Source organism: Haliotis cracherodii, unplaced genomic scaffold (assembly GCF_022045235.1).
Source record: "Haliotis cracherodii isolate W230 unplaced genomic scaffold, xgHalCrac1.p SCAF_7, whole genome shotgun sequence".
NCBI classification, from domain to species: domain Eukaryota; kingdom Metazoa; phylum Mollusca; class Gastropoda; order Lepetellida; family Haliotidae; genus Haliotis; species Haliotis cracherodii.
In genome coordinates, this window is record NW_027266330.1 from 23151559 (window position 1) to 23172440 (window position 20882).

At 39.3% G+C, this 20882-nt stretch overlaps 1 protein-coding gene across 4 annotated transcripts in view; it reads left to right on the forward strand.

The window, feature by feature from the left end:
• Positions 1–5240: 5240 nt before the first annotated feature.
• LOC139447646 (protocadherin gamma-A4-like) overlaps positions 5241–20882 on the forward strand; it is a 65651-nt gene continuing 50009 nt past the window's right edge. For 2 of the 4 annotated variants that reach the window (XM_071229062.1, XM_071229068.1), the window contains exons 1-2: positions 12244–12570; positions 13206–13942. In XM_071229062.1, coding sequence (XP_071085163.1) covers positions 13919–13942 — 24 coding nt within the window. In that variant the 5' untranslated portion in view covers positions 12244–12570; positions 13206–13918. Of the gene's footprint in view, positions 5297–5452; positions 5574–12243; positions 12571–13205; positions 13943–20882 lie in introns of those variants that run through there. The other 2 variants (XM_071229063.1, XM_071229066.1) reach the window with 2 other exon arrangements.

Genomic DNA, 20882 nt, shown 5'->3' on the forward strand with positions numbered 1-20882 from the left:
AAACACATTCGTCACAGAGGACGTCCCGGTCAGGAATCGTTTCCGGAGATACAAAGAACACAAGTACTGGTCTTCATTGGGCGTAGTTACCCTGGATCTGCCAGTTCTTGGTCTGTCAGTCTGTAACGTTGCATCAGGTTAGTAACAGCAGCACATGAGATGTTTGGTACGTGTTTTATCATCTGGGAATACGCATCGGAGAGTGAGTATGATTGTATACGGTTTCAGCAATGTATGTAACGATTTGAGGAAACTAATAGAGAATCAAACCCGGAACGTTGGTGTGACCAGCTGTCGATTTATCCACAACTCCACCATCCTGCAAAATCAAATAATTATCCAAAACATTTAACCATCATGCAAAAAAACCTGTGCACTGGATAACGCGGGGCGTGACAGAATCAAGGCTACATGATACATGGCAACGACCTCACGACAACCCTTGCACACAATACAATGTGTACATAACACCCACGAACATAGACATCCAAAGCAAGCCAGTGTGACACATACTTCACTTGTATGTGCACCCAATGCAAGATGTACGTTTCACAATATTTATTTTTCAAAACATATACTTGATGTATTTTCTAAATATGCACATAATAAATTGTTCAGGTGCTTCAGTTTTTCTTTCTCCATACAATAGTAACATTATAGACGAAGACTTTTTCACATACATCTCCACGCACAGTGTGGCCTTCATGAAAGTAAACATTATGTCCATCGTTTCCTTTATGTCTTCTCCGACAGAGTAAATAACTGTGACCTACAATGAGGGTTTCCACAAAGCAACACGCCCCTGTCTCTGTCGGTAACCTTAGAAGAAGCAGAACATACACATATTATTAGTCTATGTGTGCGCACGATAGCCTAGGATTCAAAGATGTTATCGTTGTGTTTCCATCCCTATGAACCGCCTTTATGTCCAAGTTCTGGTTCGAAGGTTTATCATGACCGCCCAAACTCTGTATTACATGCCTCTAGAATGAGTCATTTTTACAAAATGCAGTTTTATAAAGTCATGTTCTTACAAAAGGTATTGTGAAGTATCCGCCCCGAATATGAATTTAATGATCGGGTTTAATAAGGTAGAAGACGAAAGCATCAGGTTATATTGTGATCAGGTGAATATACTAACGCTCCTTTGACAGTTAATTATGCGTGAAGTGTCACACTGTCAAGGCTTATGGGCGCTAATGGTATCTTGGTTGGAGAAGAGGGTTGTTGGTGTAGGTGAAGAAAGGGCAAAGATAACATGGGATACAAATAACCAGATTCACGATACGAAAACTCGTTGACTTCAAAACACAGAGACAGATGGCGTATAGAAAACGCATAGAATCAACTACTTATATGGCGAAGACTAGAGAGAACGCATTTCAAATTACAGGGGGACAAGGCGGTCATACTCACAAGACGTTTGAATGAAGTCAATCACATACATACATACATACACACACACACACACACACGCACGCACGCACGCACGCACGCACGCACACACACACACACACACACACACATATATATACATACATACATGGCTGTAGTAATTACGTAACAGATACGATCATGCAGTTATTGTTATTTGACAATAACCATACTTTTATCATTTGTCAGTCATAACTGGATCTATTGTAGTTTAATGAGAGAGAGGGTTGTTTTATTACACATTTACTGTTTCAGAATGCAAATAATCGAATCAGAATCGAATCTTTTCTACCCGGTGTTACATAATGGAAGGTGTATTCTACCCGGTGTTACATAATGGAAGGTGTATTCTACCCGGTGTTACATAATGGAAGGTGTATTCTACCTGGTGTTATATAATGGAAGGTGTATTCTACCCGGTCTTATATAATGGAGTGTGTATTCTACCCGGTGTTACATAATGGAAGGTGTATTCTACCCGGTCTTAAATAATGGAAGGTGTATTCTACCCGGTCTTATATAATGGAAGGTGTATTCTAGCCGGGGTTACATAATGGAAGGTGTATTCTACCCGATCTTATATAATGGAAGGTGTAGTCTACCCGGTCTTATATAATGGAAGGTGTATCCTTCCCGGTCTTATATAATGGAAGGTGTATTCTACCCGGTCTTATAGAATGGAGTGCGTATACTACCCGGTGTTACATAATTGAAGGTGTATTCTACCCGGTCTTACATAATTGAAGGTGTATTCTACCCCGTCTTATATAATTAACGGTGTATTCTACCCGGTGTTACATAATGGAGAGTGTATTCTACCCGGTCTTACATACTGGAGGGTGTATTCTACCCGGTCTTACATAATTGAAGGTGTATTCTACCCCGTCTTATATAATTAACGGTGTATTCTACCCGGTGTTACATAATGGAGAGTGTATTCTACCCGGTGTTACATACTGGTGGGTGTTTTCTACCCGGTCTTATGTAATGGAAGGTGTATTCTACCCGATCTTACATAATGGAAGGCGTTTTCACCCGGTCTTACATACTGGAGGGTGTATTCTACCCGGTTTTACATAATGGAGTGTGTATTCACCCGGTCTTACATACTAGAGGGTGTATTCTACCCGGTTTTACGTAATGGAGTGTGTATTCACCCGGTCTTACATACTCGAGGGTGTTTCACCCGGTCTTACATACTGGAGGGTGTTTTCACCCGGTCTTACATACTGGAGGGTGTATTCTACCCGGTTTTACGTAATGGAGTGTGTATTCACCCGGTCTTACATACTCGAGGGTGTTTCACCCGGTCTTACATACTCGAGGGTGTTTTCACCCGGTCTTACATACTGGAGGGTGTATTCTACCCGGTTTTACATAATGGAGTGTGTATTCACCCGTTCTTACATACTGGAGGGTGTAGTCACCCGGTCTTACATACTGGAAGGTGTATTCTACCCGGTCTTACATACTGGAGGGTGTATTCTACCCGGTCTTACATACTGGAGGGTGTTTCACCCGGTCTTACATACTGGAGGGTGTATTCTACCCGGTCTTACATACTGGAGGGTGTATTCACCCGGTCTTACATACTGGAGGGTGTATTCTACCCTGCGCGAGTCGTAATCTTGAAGTATAGTCAAACTTAGTCAGGTAAGTATACGGCGTATATGTGGTGTAACGCTGAAATCGCCTCCCTGTTTCAGTTTCAATTGTACGACTCATACATTTTTTCAAATATGTATTCTGTTATAGGTTGTATACACAAAGTATTCAAACCATTAACAAAATTGGTTCACACTTTGATAGGCAAGCCTATTTATATTATTTCTCATTTACGGAATATATTTCACGCGGGTCACACAATTAGGTTCTCCCATGCTGTTTGCGGCTCTGTAACACTGTGTTAGAGGGTTGCATCGGCATATAATGTTCCCAGAAGTGTTCCAAACACCGGCCCCATGGGGTAAATGGTAAATGGGTCTCTAAGAAGTCGGGCTTGTAGAGGCAGCAAGCGTGGGAAGGAAGGCTGATGCGCAGTAGGTGTTCTGAAGGTTGGTCATCAATTGCGAACACGGCTGGCTTAGTGTTTCATCGTACCCCGACAACGATGACGGCCGCTGTCTACCCTTGGTTTGGTTGCTCCTGTTACATAACCATGATGTCATGGTTTTGTAGTAATATTTATAACTTGGATGTGTTGCCTACCTCCTCAGAAACTTAAGGAGGCCGACATTTGATGTCATATCCGTGTATGAAATAGATATGTTTTTTGCAGCTACATCTGCAACGCCAAATATCTTTTCTTTCTTTTTTTAAACAATGCGCCTTATTATTTTCTTTCTAAAACAAGACATGTTGCAACCATGTAATTTTTGTGGCAAATATTAAATAGTAATGATACCAGATGTTAGCGAAAAGGTGGGCCTATGGTGACCCACCGGTGGCACCTATCACAAACACATGCAAAGGCAAGGCAATTTTTCACCTGAAAAAAAACCACGGGGATATATGGTACAAGTCAAAATAGGGAATAGCATCGGACATCAATTTTGCCACTGATGGGTCAAATTTGGAAATGTCCTCTACATGTCTACCATAAAACCTTTTGAAACCATTACTGAGGCCATGAATGGTATGACCTTGATGAAACAAACAAAAGAATAGTTCATTCATTAATTATTTCATCATATTTTTCATTCACTTATTCGTTCATCAAACCATTAATTCATCCATCCTTCTAGCCATTCATCCATCCATCAACCCAACCAATCATCAGTTCATTCATGCATTCATTCATTCATTCATTTAAAGAAGAAAGAAAATAGCATTGTATTTATTTTTTGGAGTACACAAATAATAAAGTTTACAGAATATAGTTCACTTACAATCATAAATACATAAAAGTTTCAAAGTACATGTTTATCTATGGATAATAACAAACAGAACTATTCGAGTGTCAGGATGGCAAGACGTTTTGATTGAATTGTGTAAGTTAGTGGGTTACTCGAGTAGATGATGACAGAGTAACCAAGATTTCACGATCTGTGTGTATTTACATTGAGAAATGATATATTTCTGTCTGTTCATTCTTTTTTCATGCATTCGCTCTGTCAGTCAACCATTTTGAAACTTGATTTAATTCTACAATTCACTTCCTTTCATTTACATATTGTATGTCATAAAACTATTTTTCCAGACACACTGTCTTCAGTTGTGAAAACCAAAGCCACCTGCACTTTACAAACAAGGGCGGTCGGGGAGCCTAGTGGTTAAAGCGTTCGCTTGTCACGCCGAATACCCGGGTTCGATTCCCGACATGGGTACAATGTGTGAAGCCCATTTCTGGTGTCCCTCGCCGTGATATTGCTGGAATATTGCTAAAAGCAACGTAAAACCATACTCACTCACTCACTCACTCACTCACTTAACTTAGCTGCCCTTTAATTAACACTGGTAAGTTTATCCCAAAATGTGTAAATGCGATAAACAACAAGCAGCACTAGCTAACTGCACTTTAGATATTCACTCATCACACATCAGTTTTAAGTCCCTATACAAAGTAGATTCTCACTCACTACAAACAACAGTTGCTAACAAAGATCAAATCCCTGTATTTAATTCATCATGTTTAAACGTCCAAAGGATTTACATTAAACCCAACCCAAATAAAGCCTGAGATATATTACGTGTGTCACACAGCCATACGCCAGTCTCAGGTCTTGGTTCCCACCACGCTCGACTACCTGACACACTCCACTGACCACGACAACAACACCATGGAATAAATTAATTTATTAAATGGCAAATAACCCTCTTGAATAACAAGCGTCAACCCGGACCACGAGGGCGACATATACTGGTAAGTCGTGAACTTGTCACAGAATAATATTTCCTGTGTCCCAAGCTTCGGTTTATTATTGGCCTACGGGATTAGCTGTACGCGAACGCTTACTTTCAGGTAAGATTTGTATGTGTTGTATAGCTGGGGGCAGTTGTTGACCAGGGTTGAGTTTGATGCAGGTGTGGGGCTCCACTTAGCGACGTTCCTACAAGAACGTGGTCACGTCGTTACTGGTGTGCGCATGTGTTTGAAGCCAGCAGTGTGACACTGGAATTGATTTATTGTGACGTTCTAGGTAAGAGTATATCATCTTGATATTTATGTATTGTCGTGTGTCTGGGCTGGTGTTTCCTTGTGGAGGTTTAATGCAACCAACTCCGTCTTCTTGATATGTCATAGATATACACAGTGTTTGTGTTGGAGTATGGCTGTGTCAGCGTTTGTATCGTGTCTACTGGCTGACTAGGGGACCAACAGTGTTTTTACCATTGCGTGTCCATCTGTGATACGGTATGTATAGCCATGAAATGAAGGGAGAGTTGGCAATTGACTCGCCGTCAAAACAGGCTGTCACTATCATGATGTAAGACCCCACTTACCCCAACCTACCCCAAACTGATTCAAAAGATCCCCCAAATGGACTAACCCATCCACGCACCACCACACCACACTCAACCCCTTTGAAAGAAACTGTACCCGCCCTTCATCTTCCTTGGTGTATGTATAGTTATGAATCTATTTCGAAATAGCCTATGACTGTCCTTGTATATATGTCTGACGATGCATTGATTTCCAGTGTACGTTTTGAAACATAATATAAATGTCAAATTTGTAAATTCACCAAATATAAATCTGTATTTAGGAACAGACAATAGGATATTCCTGGGGAGACTGGGATGTAATATATGTGTGGGGAGGTAGACAGTGTGTGTGTGTCTGTGTGTAGGGAGGTAGAAACATGGGAAGGTGTGTCTGTGTGCAGGTAAACAGTGGGTAGGTTTGTCTGTGTGTAGGTAGGTAGACAGTGGGTAGGTGTGTCTAGAGGTAGGTTGACAGTGGGTAGTTGTGTCTATATAGAGGTAGACAGTGGGAAGGTGTGTCTGTAGGGAGGTAGACAGAGGGTAGGTGTGTCTGTAGGGAGGTAGACAGAGGATAGGTGGGTCTGTAGGGAGGTAGACAGAGGGTAGGTGTGTCTGTAGGGAGGTAGACAGAGGGTAGGTGTGTCTGTAGGGAGGTAGACAGAGGGTAGGTGTGTCTGTAGGGAGGTAGACAGAGGATAGGTGGGTCTGTAGGGAGGTAGACAGAGGATAGGTGTGTCTGTAGGGAGGTAGACAGAGGGTAGGTGTGTCTGTAGGGAGGTAGACAGAGGGTAGGTGTGTCTGTAATGGTAGACAGTGGGTAGGTGTGTCTGTAAAGGTAGACAATGGGTGGGTGTTTTTGTAAAGTTAGACAGTGGGTAGGTATGTCTGTAAAGGTAGACAGTGGGTAGGTGTGTCTGTAGGTAGGTAGACAGAGGGTAGGTATGTCTGTAAGTAGGTAGACAGTGGGTAGGTTTGTCTGTAGGGAGGTAGACAGAGGGTAGGTGTGTCTGTAGGTAGGTACATAGAGGGACGGTGTGTCTGTTGGGGTAGACAGTGAGTAGGTGTGTCTGTAGGTAGGAAGACAGAGGGTAGGTGTGTCTGTAGGTAGGTTGACAGAGGGTAGGTGTGTCTGTCTGGGGTAGACAGTGGGTAGGTTTTTCTGTAGGGGGTAGACAGAGGGTAGGTGTGTCTGTAGGGGGTATATGTCATGTAATAAGTAGTGTAACCTATCATATAACATGTAATAACTCGTGTTTGCCCTCATTTGTCATGTAATAGCTGGGACTGGCAACCCCCATAACAACCTACTCAAACACCCCACATTAAGCCTTTTCAAGTCCTATCAATATTCCTTTCTTCACGTTGTATAAGGGGCGGTCGGGTAGCCTTGTGGTTAAAGCGTTCGCTCGTCACGCCGAAGACTCGGGTTCGATTCCCGACATGGGTACAATGTGAAGCCCATTTCTGGTGTCATCCGCCGTGATATTGCTGGAACATTGCTAAAGGCGGCGTAAAACCATACTCACTCACGTTGTATACCATCAGTGTTGTTTGATGATTTATGTTGATTATACTGAACTGTCAAACACGTCCGTCTTGAACAGTGAATAATTACAAGCCAGTGACTCCCGTAACTGTGTATATTTATCACTCCCCAGCGATGTGTACACGATCTTGTGTTGCATGTAGCATCGTAACATTTCGCCTGTCTGTTTCACGTTTTGAACGTCATCTTGATTATATCCAATTAGCAATAGTCTTACCATCTGTGGTTTTAGTGCTATACGCTGCATTTTGTTTTCCAGTAATATATATATATATATATGTTTCTAACCACTGACTGGTAAGTGTTGCCCTATATAGAACAGAACAGAATATAAACTTTAATTAGACTTTAACCAAGTTGTTCCTGGTCCAAAGTATGCCAAAACATACATAAAGGGCAGGGTGCAATTATAAAGCGTAATAACCTCTTATGATGACCTGATTGCAACGTGCAACAGATTTACAATGGTTATATTGTTTTTACACATAAATAATCGTACAAGCTTATAAACATTAGGATTTAGTCAGTTATACCTTTCAATGTATAGATTACGTTCATTTACATATTTAGGACAGATTAGAATATCATGATATTTCGTCTTCAAGAGCAAATTGATTTTCTTGCATACAATTTACACAAACCTTCCTTCTCTCGGTATAATTTTATATCTTCCAATTTCAGTTTGTAATTAATGTGAACATGTTCGAAATACAGTCATTGTTTTCCTTATTTTATTATTTATGACATTTAAATATGCATAACCTAAATTTGGTTTGGTATGCTTATAAAAGATATTTACAACTCATATCTTATTGTTATTTCTGCATACATACATCAACCAATCTTTGCTTAAAAGAAACTAGAAATGACTTACTATTTACAGAAGTGGGATAAATGTAACGTGCACATTATCACCATTACCCTGATTACTGACATTGATATAAATATGCTATTCTATATGCCACGTGCATATTATCACCATTACCCTGATTACTGACATTGATATAAATATGCTATTCTATATGCCGCGTGCATATTATCACAATTACCCTGATTACTGACATTGATATATATATGTTATTCTATATGCCACGTGCATATTATCACCATTACCCTGATTACTGACATTGGTATTAATGTGTTATTCTATATGCCACGTGCATATTATCACCATTACCCTGATTACTGACATTGATATTAAAATGTTATTCTATATGCCACGTGCATATTATCACCATTACCCTGATTACTGACATTGGTATTAATATGTTATTCTATATGCCACGTGCATATTATCACCATTACCCTGATTACTGACATTGGTATTAATATGTTATTCTATAGGCCACGTGCATATTATCACCATTACCCTGATTACTGACATTGATATTAATATGTTATTCTGTATGCCACGTGCATATTATCACCATTACCCTGATTACTGACATTGATGTAAATATGCTATTCTATATGCCACGTGCATATTATCACAATTACCTTGATGTATAACACTGATGTATGCTACATCAGTTACATCCTCACATTGTGTTATGTGTTACATTTAATATCGCTCTATTGGTTCATGATATATGACCGAGTTCCCTTTATCCCAGCAGTTGGAAAGAGATAATGATTAAATCCCACACGCCCTGAGTCTATGATTACACAAAGATATCTGTATTGATATTGGTATTAAAAACCATCCAAATCCATATACCAGTAACCAGCCTGTTACATTTTGGAATGTGCAAAATTCTCAATCAGCCCATGTCAATGTCTTGTTCCGCGTTAAGAAGCAATTGCAGGTATTTAAAATTTGAATTATGATTATGTGTATTTGTATTCACTGTGGTAAATTATTGTGACGCTAGTGTTAATTGGAAGGACGTCTGAGGACCATAGTAAGGCTAATTAAGGTTTTGTGGGGGGTATTTCAGTATCTAATGCAGCAGTGACCATAATGATGTCTGATGCAATCCCCTATTTTGACTTGTGGCATATGTACCCATGTTTATTCAGGTGAAAAATTCACTTGCCCTTGCATGCATTTGTTACGGGTTTTACCGGTGGGGCAGGGTACGCTAACCCATTCTTGGACCCCTGGTATCACTAACTAATAGTGATTCATAAACACATCCTTATGATAGAGAGGGGAGGAACATATGTTTATGTGTTCCCATTATAAAGTTGACATTCATAAATTCTCTTCCTTATGTGTATCACTTATTAATGCCTTTCAAAGACTTGTATTTGACGCAAGTATTGATAGAAAAGGCGCCAAGATGAATATATTAAAGTCGTTTTATAAACATGAGACCGGAAAATAGGCACACAGATTTATTTAACCGTAACACGTGTTACAAGTGCGTTACGTCATAAATAGACGGTAACACTCACACCCGTACGCTTAAACATCAATCCTGTTCCCCTGTGAGTAATACCCACACGATGAGCATCCACTGTGCGTCCCTCCCGCACCCTCTCCGCTCTCTCACAGCGCTGTACAGGGGGCAGATTGACAGCCGTGTACCTGTCGCCAGCTATTGATGTGGAGAAACAGGTTGTGGGGAACGGGTTCACCTTGTCTGACGACCTGAATAACTCAGTAGGCGGGAGGCTGGGGCTCGAGGAACACCTTGTGGACCAGGACACGTAGAGAAAAATGTATTTATATTTCATATTGTGACACTTTTTTTAAATTACCATGTTTTATTGTTGTTGTTGTTGTTGTTGCTGCTGCTGCTGCTGTTTGTTGTTTATCGCCGCACTCAGCAATATTCCAGCTGTATGATCGCGGTTTGTAAATAGTTGAGTCTGGACCAAACAATCCAGTGATTCACATCATGAGCATCGATCTACGCAATTGAGATACGATGGCTTGCATCAACCAAATCAGTGAGCCTGACCACCTGATCCCGTTAGTCTCCCCTTACGGCAAGCATGGGTTGCTGAAGACCTAATCTCTACCTGGCATACCATGTTTCAAGAATGAATCACATTCATGAATGTTATTAAAGTAGAATTACGCCCTGACGTCGTTTACCCATTTTCAGTGAACGCCGAGAAGTTGTTATTGATAAACTGATGTCATTGTTTCTGTGTAATGCGGTCATCATTTGACCGCTACATTGACATCATAAAATTTGAGTTAGCAAACAGTGGTGTTTGAACCTGGTGGGACTGCCACATTGTACACGCAAACCCACCCACCCCCGACCCCTATGCCAGTTTCATATACCACAGTTTCCCATGGATACCCTGCTCAAACACAGTATACAAGATGACCAGACCTTGTTTTATACCCTGAATCCAAGCGCCAGGCACGATAGCAACAAGTACAATATTTTGACGTAACTAGGATTGACGCAGCTAGGGAATCGAACATCCGACCTTCCGCCATGCGGTAGACGCTCTATCCACTACACCTCGAAAGCGGCAGTCGATCTCAAGTAAATCTCAAGTAAAGATTTACTGATGGATCTGATGTAAACAAGTTGTTGATGAGCAAAGATTAATCCTTGCTGTTGATGGTTAGGTAGGACAAATATAGTATCCATGTAAAAGTACACATCAATATAATACCAAGACTAATTCTCTGTTATCCCCAGGCAATATCAGAGTCAGAGGTAATGAAACAAATCCATGATTATTAATTTAATATTTTTTCTGATTTTGTTAATTATCATAAATCCGATCTCCACACGCTATAACGCAGGTTGGTGTGAAACCCGTGATATAGAATGTATCTTGTACTTGATTTGAGTACTTAAAATCATGGTAGGGCTTTTTGTATCGAATCAAGACATTCAAACGTCATTGAAATGTCAACTTTTCGATAAAAATATTTCATTAAATTGGAACGGACGAATGACCCATTCCTGACAATGGGATATATATATGTATGTATGTAGTTGACATGCGATTGTGTGGTAAGGTATGCATTTTCACGAGTGCATTTCATTTCCACAGAATGGTGGGGTAACTTAATCACTGACTGCCCGAACGGTGTCGGTGGGAGCTATGGCCGAGACGTTTGAAAGACTACCTCGGTTCGCAGTCATTACTTATTCGATCAATAACAGTAACAATGCCTTATTGTCCTCTATTGTCAAGATCCATTGCTAATGACGAAGGCATACGCTATTAGTGAAACAATAGATTAGGGTTATTATTCATTAATCCGTATTCCTAATGTTATGTCAAACGAACGTGATCTATAAGATGTGTCGGGGGGTTCCAAATTATTTACAGTAAATAAAAGCGACAAAACCCTTTCCATATTCATAAGAAATGTCTGCCAAAAGCAGCGTCGGTTCCACGATTGCGAAATATACATGAGCATGTGGTTAAGAATCACTATATAATAGTTATGATACCAGGTGTTCGCGGAAACGTAAGTGTATTCTGCCCCACCCACCGATGTCACAAACACATGCAAAGGCAAGTCAAATGAAAAAAGAATGGTTTGGTTTTTAATAGTTTAATCCACAGTGACAACACCATCACATTCTTTGGAGCGTTTCTAGTCGACATCCATAATAATTATAGTTTGAAACTAAATATTAACTAAATTCATTGAAACGATAAAGTAATCATGCTAATTACAAGATAAACTCATTTTTGTTATTATGACGAATAGTTCAGCAAAGTAATACAACAGCCGATTTGTCAGATTAACATGAAACGAAGCTAATATTCAAAGGGAGACAACTGCGATCAGACGGAATAGCAGCTCTCCCAATCGATGCCGACTGCGTCGATTTGATTGGCTGAGCACCGGGTATTTGTTCAAAACACTGTTCGTGCGACCCCATGCTTTTTTACGCGACAATACTCCACGAAAGTTTTCATGGCTGCCAACTTGTTGATTGAATATCAGCTCGACACTATGTAGCCAGCAAGTGAAGACCTCACGACGATCCATACGCAGGATTAATCACCGGAATACATACATGGAAGCCGGATTACTTGACCCAGTGAAAACTCCGCACAGAACAGGACTTAGACTTGTAAGAAGTTGACAGCTCGAGGGTAATCCGTGACTCGCAAAGGATGTGAATAATCCGAGGAGAAATAACCTCCATAACAGACCTGATTTGCCAGTCTTGCTATTGGATTTTATCACACGGTGACATACAACTTATACACAGGAGATATCTCTGAAGGTAAAAGATAAGGAACAGAGGCTTCTGGTCATAAACCCCTTATGGTTATTTATCATACCTAGGTTTGAGTAGGTATAAATAGTTCGTTATATTTACGGTTTGTCACCCTGTGTTTGAGTGTCAATATCACATGTGTTGTTTCTGTTTAATGTAAGCTTGTATTTTACAGTATTGATCATATGACTGTGTAAATATATGTTGACATCCAAGAGGAATACGGGCAATGTTTCTGTATCCATGTTTAGAATGGGTTGTCCTTGGTGTGCGTTAACGTGTGTGGAGTGTTTTCATTGTTGTTCGAGTATCATTGAAGGCGTTAAGGGCTTTAGCATAGGTGAATGCCCGTATTTACCTTTGACAAGTTTACGAGACCTGGTTATTTATGTTTCTAGATTTTTTAATTTTTGTGATGCCAGTTTATGATACATCCAGGGGAAATGTCATACCTGTGTCCATATTGTAATCGTCCAAACTGTGCGGATTAATCTTTCGCATTTCGTTACTGGGGTATTGTACCGTAACAGGTTTGACGGACCACCTGCCGAGGCATTGTATGATATTTCATCCTTCAGCAAGACTAAACTGTTACGTGCGTCCTAAGCTGGTCACTAATGAACACTCTCATTCTTTTTCAGACAAGGATTACAGATCTAGGGAGAGTTTTTTTCTTGGCCTGCAACCGGGGCTTAAGGAAACGGTGAAATTCTGGACATTTTTCTGCCGTTGTCGCTTGGCAAAACGACAGTCGCAACAAGGGCTGAGTCTTATACTGTTGAGATACGGATGTGTGCGTTTGTTCGACTGGGATACTCTATGACAGAGGCGAATCGTGACCTCTAGGTATTGAGCTAGCTTAACCCGAAATAGGGAGGGAGCAAGGCGACCACCCCAACCCCCTCCTCTCGGGAGTAAACAGGGCAACGCTCTTTTACCCTTTCTTTTAGACACATACACGTCAGTTGCAAACACAGATGAATCAGGACCTATTTGCTTGATTGCCTGAAACTGAAATATTCTGCAGTGTTTCACCTGCATGCATGGTATGATGTGGACATAATTTAAATCCTGATCTGTGCATTCCGTGTGTTACTGAACGATTGGGGTTACTCTCAAAATAATTACGTAACCTTCGCAGCTTTTGATGTCAGCTTAATTTGGAAATTTATTAAGTATTCACCTCCCTATCGAAAATAGCCTCTGATGCTAATAACAGTTTTTATTGTGAAGAAGCTGTGTGTGGTTAGGCTGTGTACTTGAACTACATTAAACACCACAACAAGTGGAAAGGATTTCACGTATACCAGTGAGGGCACTATCGGATTTACCTGTGAAGCCCGGGCGACTATGCATGAATGAGATGACGTTTACTCAGGTATGTGATCACAAATACATTGGTATTTTAATGCAAAACCATATATGTATACCTTGTTTTATATAAATTACCATGCGTTATATACATTAATTCACAACAAAGGGACACGTACATACACGTCGCAATATAAGTGCAATAATCTTGGACGCGACGTTAGACCCAAATTCACCTAACATCCTCACTACAAAGGGTGAGGTGAGGTGAGGTAAAATGGGGTTTAACGTTGCGTCCAAGATTATTGCACTTACATAGCGACGTGCATGAACGTGTGTGTGTGTGTCTGCTTGTACTAGTCCGGACTGATGCCGATTTATAGTGCTAGCCCACTGAGATACCATGCCGCAGTTTAACATGAATACCCCATTCAGACACAGTATACCGACTCCGAGCCGACCAGTCCTTGTTTTAGCCCCTTAATGACGAGCGCCAGACAGGGTAACAACAAGTACCATCTTTTAACGTCTTTTGGTATGACGCGGTCGGGGATCGAACCCCGGACCTTCCGCTCTCCGGGCTGACGCTCTACCACTAGACCACGGAGCCACTACAAATAGTAAAGGAATTGCCTTAAATGACCATAATCCACCAAACATGAATGGATTAATACAAGATTATATACATCTTGTGTTGTATCCATGACCTAGTCCTGCACCATGACCGTGGAATATATTTTTTTTATTAAAAAAAATAATCTAGAAATGCATACAAAAGCAAGTCTAGCCAGCTCAAGCTAGCTATTCTGAAATCAGCATAGGGAATTATTTTTTTTAGAGTCAAGAAGGATATTGTGTAATATAAGATTTCAGAGACTAAAAGTTAGTCTATCCATTACCATGCGTTATCTACTATACGAAATAAGTTTTAAAAAACACCCGATAGTTAATATGTCATGCAAAAAATCGGATTTTCTTTAACTTATTTTGAGCAGTATATATCTTTCATGCACTAAACTGAGTTTATGTATTGTCTTTAAATAACATAACCAACATTCAATCCAAATCCACACAAGGATGGGTTTTTAAAACCGGGGTTGTATTCGTACTTGTATTAATACAACCAAATAATACACGGTTGATGTTATTGAACATTTCATCATTTTTTACTGAATGAAAAAGTATGTTTTACATTCTGACTGAAAAAAAGCTACCCATCAGCGGGCATGTATTTTTATATACATTTTGTCTAACGGATCCAAATACATTTAACTCTACATGTAGAAATAGCAAGTCCGTTCCAATATGACCGCGTGTTAACCATGCAGTCTCCCTTGACATGCTATGCCATTATAAACCTTTCCTCTACACAGAAGTTAAGACTTGTGTACGACATCAAATGTTACACAAGCAGTCTTGTTAGCGTTTAATGTTTACACATGCACGTTTTGCTACACTTTAATGCCCGGTCACTTCAAGGTATTCTGCTTCCGAGAAAACCGAAAGAATTGCAGTGTGTGTACATGGCCGTTGACTGACAGCATACAGAGGCTGTGTGTACTACTATAACATTGATGGAGTCTTACAACTCCGACCAGACTCCCAAAGGAGGAATCCCTTGACCAAGCCTGGCATTATAAGCATGATTCCTTTGTCTGGGAATTGTGAAGTATTAAGAACATGCTTGCTTCTATGAATCATTTATACGAAGGATTTTTAACAATGAAGAAAGGACAGTGGATGCTATGCGAACCATTACTGATACCAAGGCAATCGTCTCCATAACGTTTCTGTATTGAAGGTACTAGCCCATGGGTAATGGCTAAGTGATGCATGAGCAGGCAATGGGCACGGGAAACGTTTAGTACATCAAGTTTGAACATGCTTTAGATCCACATTTAGACTTAGTACATTCACATTTTATTTCTGTAACATGGAGAAAAACATAGTCTTTTGCTTTTCAGTTTCTTAAAGATGACAGAAAGGGTAGACACATAGAGTAGAACATACTTTTGAGGTAGTTTTGCACATGCTTTAGATTTAACATTTGCAGAGTCATATTGACATGAATACAATATGGTCATTCAGAAATTAAAGTTATTTACATTTTATTTCTGAAAAATGAAGAAAAAAACACAGACTTTACTTTTTACTTTCTTAAAGATGATGGGAAAAGGGTATACGTATTTGTCGTGAAAGAATTCGTGTCAGGTTTCGGGATATTACAGATGGTAGTTCCTTAACATGATAATTTGATTGGTAACATTTATGACATAATGGTCTTGGTGACGTGAGGAAGTAGGTAGAGTAATAAGTTCTTACAAGTACAAAGTTGAGTCCTGAATCACACGGCCAGTGTGTTTGGGAAACCATGAGTAACTAGGGTTGCATGACAGTCACCATATCTAAACATACTTGGTATTCAAAGCAAAACGCATTATATATTGCAGATCATATTTCTCTGCTGTATGTCAGAAAATGTTCGCAAGTTCTAACATATCGTACATTTATGCATTACTCGATCTGAACGGTAATCTATATTTCACATAAACCTAAAAACGATATACCATATATACCGCCATTTAGACAGGACAATAAGAATGGAAATAAATGTTGATATGTCAAATCCATCATGTATACATATCGAAAGGTTTAAAATGATATATACGAACATCATAAACTACAACATAACGTGTATGAATACATAAAGTTCATTATTTTTATGAATATTGTAATGTGCGATAGAACATACGTGCATCGTTACTTTCAGCATTAACCTTTGTACAACGGATCACATGTGAACATTCTTCGGTTCAGTTGAACATCAATGAACGTTTGTAGGCTCAGTAGAACATCTGTAAATATTCTTAGATTATGTAGAATATCTGCGAACATTCGTAGATTATGTAGAATATCTGTGAACATTATTTGGCTCAGTAGAACATCTATGAACATTATTAGGCTCAGTAGAACATTTGTGAACATTCTTAGATTAAGTAGAATATCTGTGAACATTCTTAGGCTCAGTAGAACATCCATGAACATTATTGGGCTCAGTAGATCATCTATGAACATTCTTAGGCTCAGCAGAAAACCAGTGAATATTTGTAGGCCCAGAAGAATATCTATGAACATTATTTAGCTCCGGTGGCCATCTATGAACATCATTAGGCTCAGTTGACAATCTATGAACATTCTTCGGCTCAGGAGAACATATCAGCATTTTGTAAGAGCAATCATTACATATGAATATCGTGAGATTAACACAAAATATATGAATACTTTAATATTAAATATATGATATGTATTGTTATGTACGTGTACAAACATATATCATAAATTTGTAAGGTACATGTGAACGTGAATCTGAATCAGACATCAGCCACCAGAATATGTATGTTTAACTACATCATGCATACAGCAAGCCCCAAGTCTTGGGATAAAACGCCTGAATCTATGACCTAGCCTAAAGCTGTAGCCTTTCCCACGACTGCCCGACACTGGGCTTTCAGACGGAAATGCACGGTACAGTCAAACTCATTGCATACGTCCCATGCTCGATGACAATAGCGAGCTACATCGCAGCTTGGGGAACTAATAAAACACTTCAAGAGGGTAGCATACCTGACAGGGCGAACAAATAACAGTCTTATTCATAAGTCCCTTGCTGGGACTCGGTATTAATAGGTAATAAATGTGTTTGTATCAAAGTACATATTGGTGCATACCTTTCTAAAAGAAGCCACAGAAACATTTAAACATTCTTGTGATCTTTGTTGTTCCGTTGAGGTCATTGTATTAATAAATATAGGATTTCTTATACATATATATTTACTTTACTTGGTGTCATCACTGTTTTACAGTGATCCATTCATATACTTTTCACCTCTATTTTGCCTTTACGCCCTATGGAATCTGTTTCCGAAGATATTCGAGACTTATTATTCTCGGGCGATGACGTATTGAACTTACTGTTATATATAACATAGGATCACAGTTCCCTATGGAACTGAAACACAGTGTTTATCGAAAACCTAACTGGCAAGTTTGAAAAATATAATGCTTGGATATTCTTGAAAACAAATACAATTTTCTTGCACTAAACTGACCGTGTAATGCTACAAATGTGATTTAATTGCCTTTAATTTTGTCATTAAATAGACGATAACATTATTAGACTGACCGTCGGTGAAAAACTATCAAGTAGCAGAAATGATAAACATGGGATGTGGACAGAGGGCATTTTGAAATGAGCAAAGAGTGAGGTTGAGTAAATGAAGTGGCATATATTAACACCATTTGATAGCAAGCATAAAGTCAGTGTGATAATCAAATGGGATTTACGTCAATATTTACCTTATTGAGCGAGATGGACTCCTAGATTCACATTTAGAAGGAATTAAGGACGAGGATATTAGCGTATTGATAATACGTAGGGGTTAAATGAAGATGGGAGAGTGTAGGAAATGAATAATATTTACCTTATTGAGCGAGAGGGACTCCTAGATTCACATTTAGAAGGAATTAAGCACGAGGATGTTAGCGTATTGATAATACGTAAGGGTTAAATGAAGATGGGAGAGTGTAGGAAATACATAATATTTACCTTATTGAACGAGATGGACTCACATTTAGAAGGAATTAAGGATATTAGCGTATTGATAATACGTAGGGGGAGTGTAGGAAATAAATACAATGCCATAGCATACACTAGATTTCATTTCATACATATTAGCACTATTAATCCTCCTGACATCAGTGTCCAGATCAAACTGTGGGATAAGGAATTTAGAAGAATGATAATCTCACCGATTAAATCCCAATCAGTGTTGATGACACACTGGATGACCCGAAGACACAATACTGGATTTGTAGAAAGATACTTTTGATTTCATTGAAATTTGCGAAACGTATACACTATCCACACGCTTTATTTGCAGTTTTAAATTGCATACATCACACGACTCATTTTTTGTTATTGAACATGTTTTTGTTTGTTGCTTTTAGATATCAATATTTCAGGATATTATGTATCGCAAACCTTGTAGCGTACCTGTTGTAGCTATGGCGTAGTTGTGTAGTTTTAATTAATTAGGGACCCTAGTGTATTTTAGTTGAATCTGTGAAATGAGAAAACAGGCAGACAGACAGACAGACAGACAGATCTTTAATTAAGTCTCACCTCATAAATGTACATTTTAAAATACAGCATCTTATTAAAATGTGAGCCACTCCACATGGAGTTATGAGAGACTATATATATACTATTTACACATATATACAGATATATATTAAAAGAGTATATAAACAACATGTTTAACGACGATATAAAATGTCTTTTCTTTTCTTTAAAATATAATAGCAGGTCTTGGCCCTAACATAGCAAACATCATGGCTGGACAGTATAAAACATAACTTTTCAATATCAGGTAAAATATCAAAATTTGGACAAGTGTTAAAACATAGATCAAGTAACTGGGATCTCTCAACATTGTATAAACGACATTTAAGTAAAACATGGCATCCATCTTCTCAAATATTCTGACATGAAAAACAATATCTCTCATTCGAAACTGTGCACCGTATCGTCCCGTCTCAATCCTTATAGGGGCTGTTCCACTTCAAGCAATTGCTCGTCTATAAGAACGAGGCATAAAATTACTAACATAAAACTCACAATTTGGAAAATACTTAAAATTACAAAACATTCTTAATTTGTTTCCTCCTGTACATTTACACTTTGTGGCTGACACACATCCTCACTCCACAATATATCATACATTTTACTCTTGACAGATGCAACTACATATTTGGCACAATAATTATTGGCGATGTAACATGATATAACATGGCTTAGCTATGTCATAATACACATGTAACTTCGTCACTCGCCCACGTTGATCGGCTATCCTCATATCCACATATGCCCAACTACTTCAGTGAGTACGTCGTATAGGAATCGAACAAGATTTAAAGATGCAATGATGGTCAAGTACCGTATTAACATACAGATACATACTCACATGCTTCAAAACGTGTATGACGTACACGTATTCTTAATTTAAAACACTGGTGACTTCACAAAGCTAATATCTAAGTTATACAAGAACACCATGTCATGAGACCGACGTCGTGCCAACGCTGAAGATTGAGTGTGTGCGTATCAGGAAGCATTGCATCAACAGTTTTCTTTTTGTCATTTGTGTCGTTAAACGTGAGGCCAGGGTCATGTGTTCAACTTTGTAGATGTTTTGCTCAGTTTCAGGTTTCCATGAAGTAGGCACAGGCACGCTTTATAGCATGCAAATATTCTCCCTTCCTTCGAAACAGCACACAGGAGAACCCTTCAGAATTGAAATGAAAATGGCATTTCATCACGATCATTTGAAAACTTGCTACCATAGCAGGTTATCTGAATGTGCATCTATGATATATAAATGTTAGCACGAAATTACCTCACTAAGACATGCATGCGTATGCTCACTTCGCACACATAAAGAGAACCTTGATTTATACATGAAGCAATACTATAATTACAAACCTGTAATATAGGTTTTAACGTTCTCATTCTAGTCAACATAAGTCATACGTTCTTTCATTGAATACCACCTTCCCGTAAGAACCGGGGGCACGGGTGGCCCAGTCGTCTAAGGCGCCGCGATTCGCTGTGCAGAGTTGCGTCCCTATGATTGTGGGTTCAAATCCGATTCGCCCCGATTATGTTTCTAGGTTTGTCAGCACCATACCCGTGCTCGTGGGTTTCACCGAAGTGGTAAACATCTGAGACCTGCATCACTTCGGGCTTTCCTTCCACATTAAGCTGACACGCCGCGATATAACTGTAATACTGTTACAAGCGGCGTTAAACCCAACTCGCTCACATTCTCACACGAAGAGAACCGTGATTTATACATGAAGCAATACGATTACAAACACGTGTTTGATACAGGTGTTAACGTTCTCATTCTAGTCAATATAAGTCATACGTTCTTTCATTGAATACCACC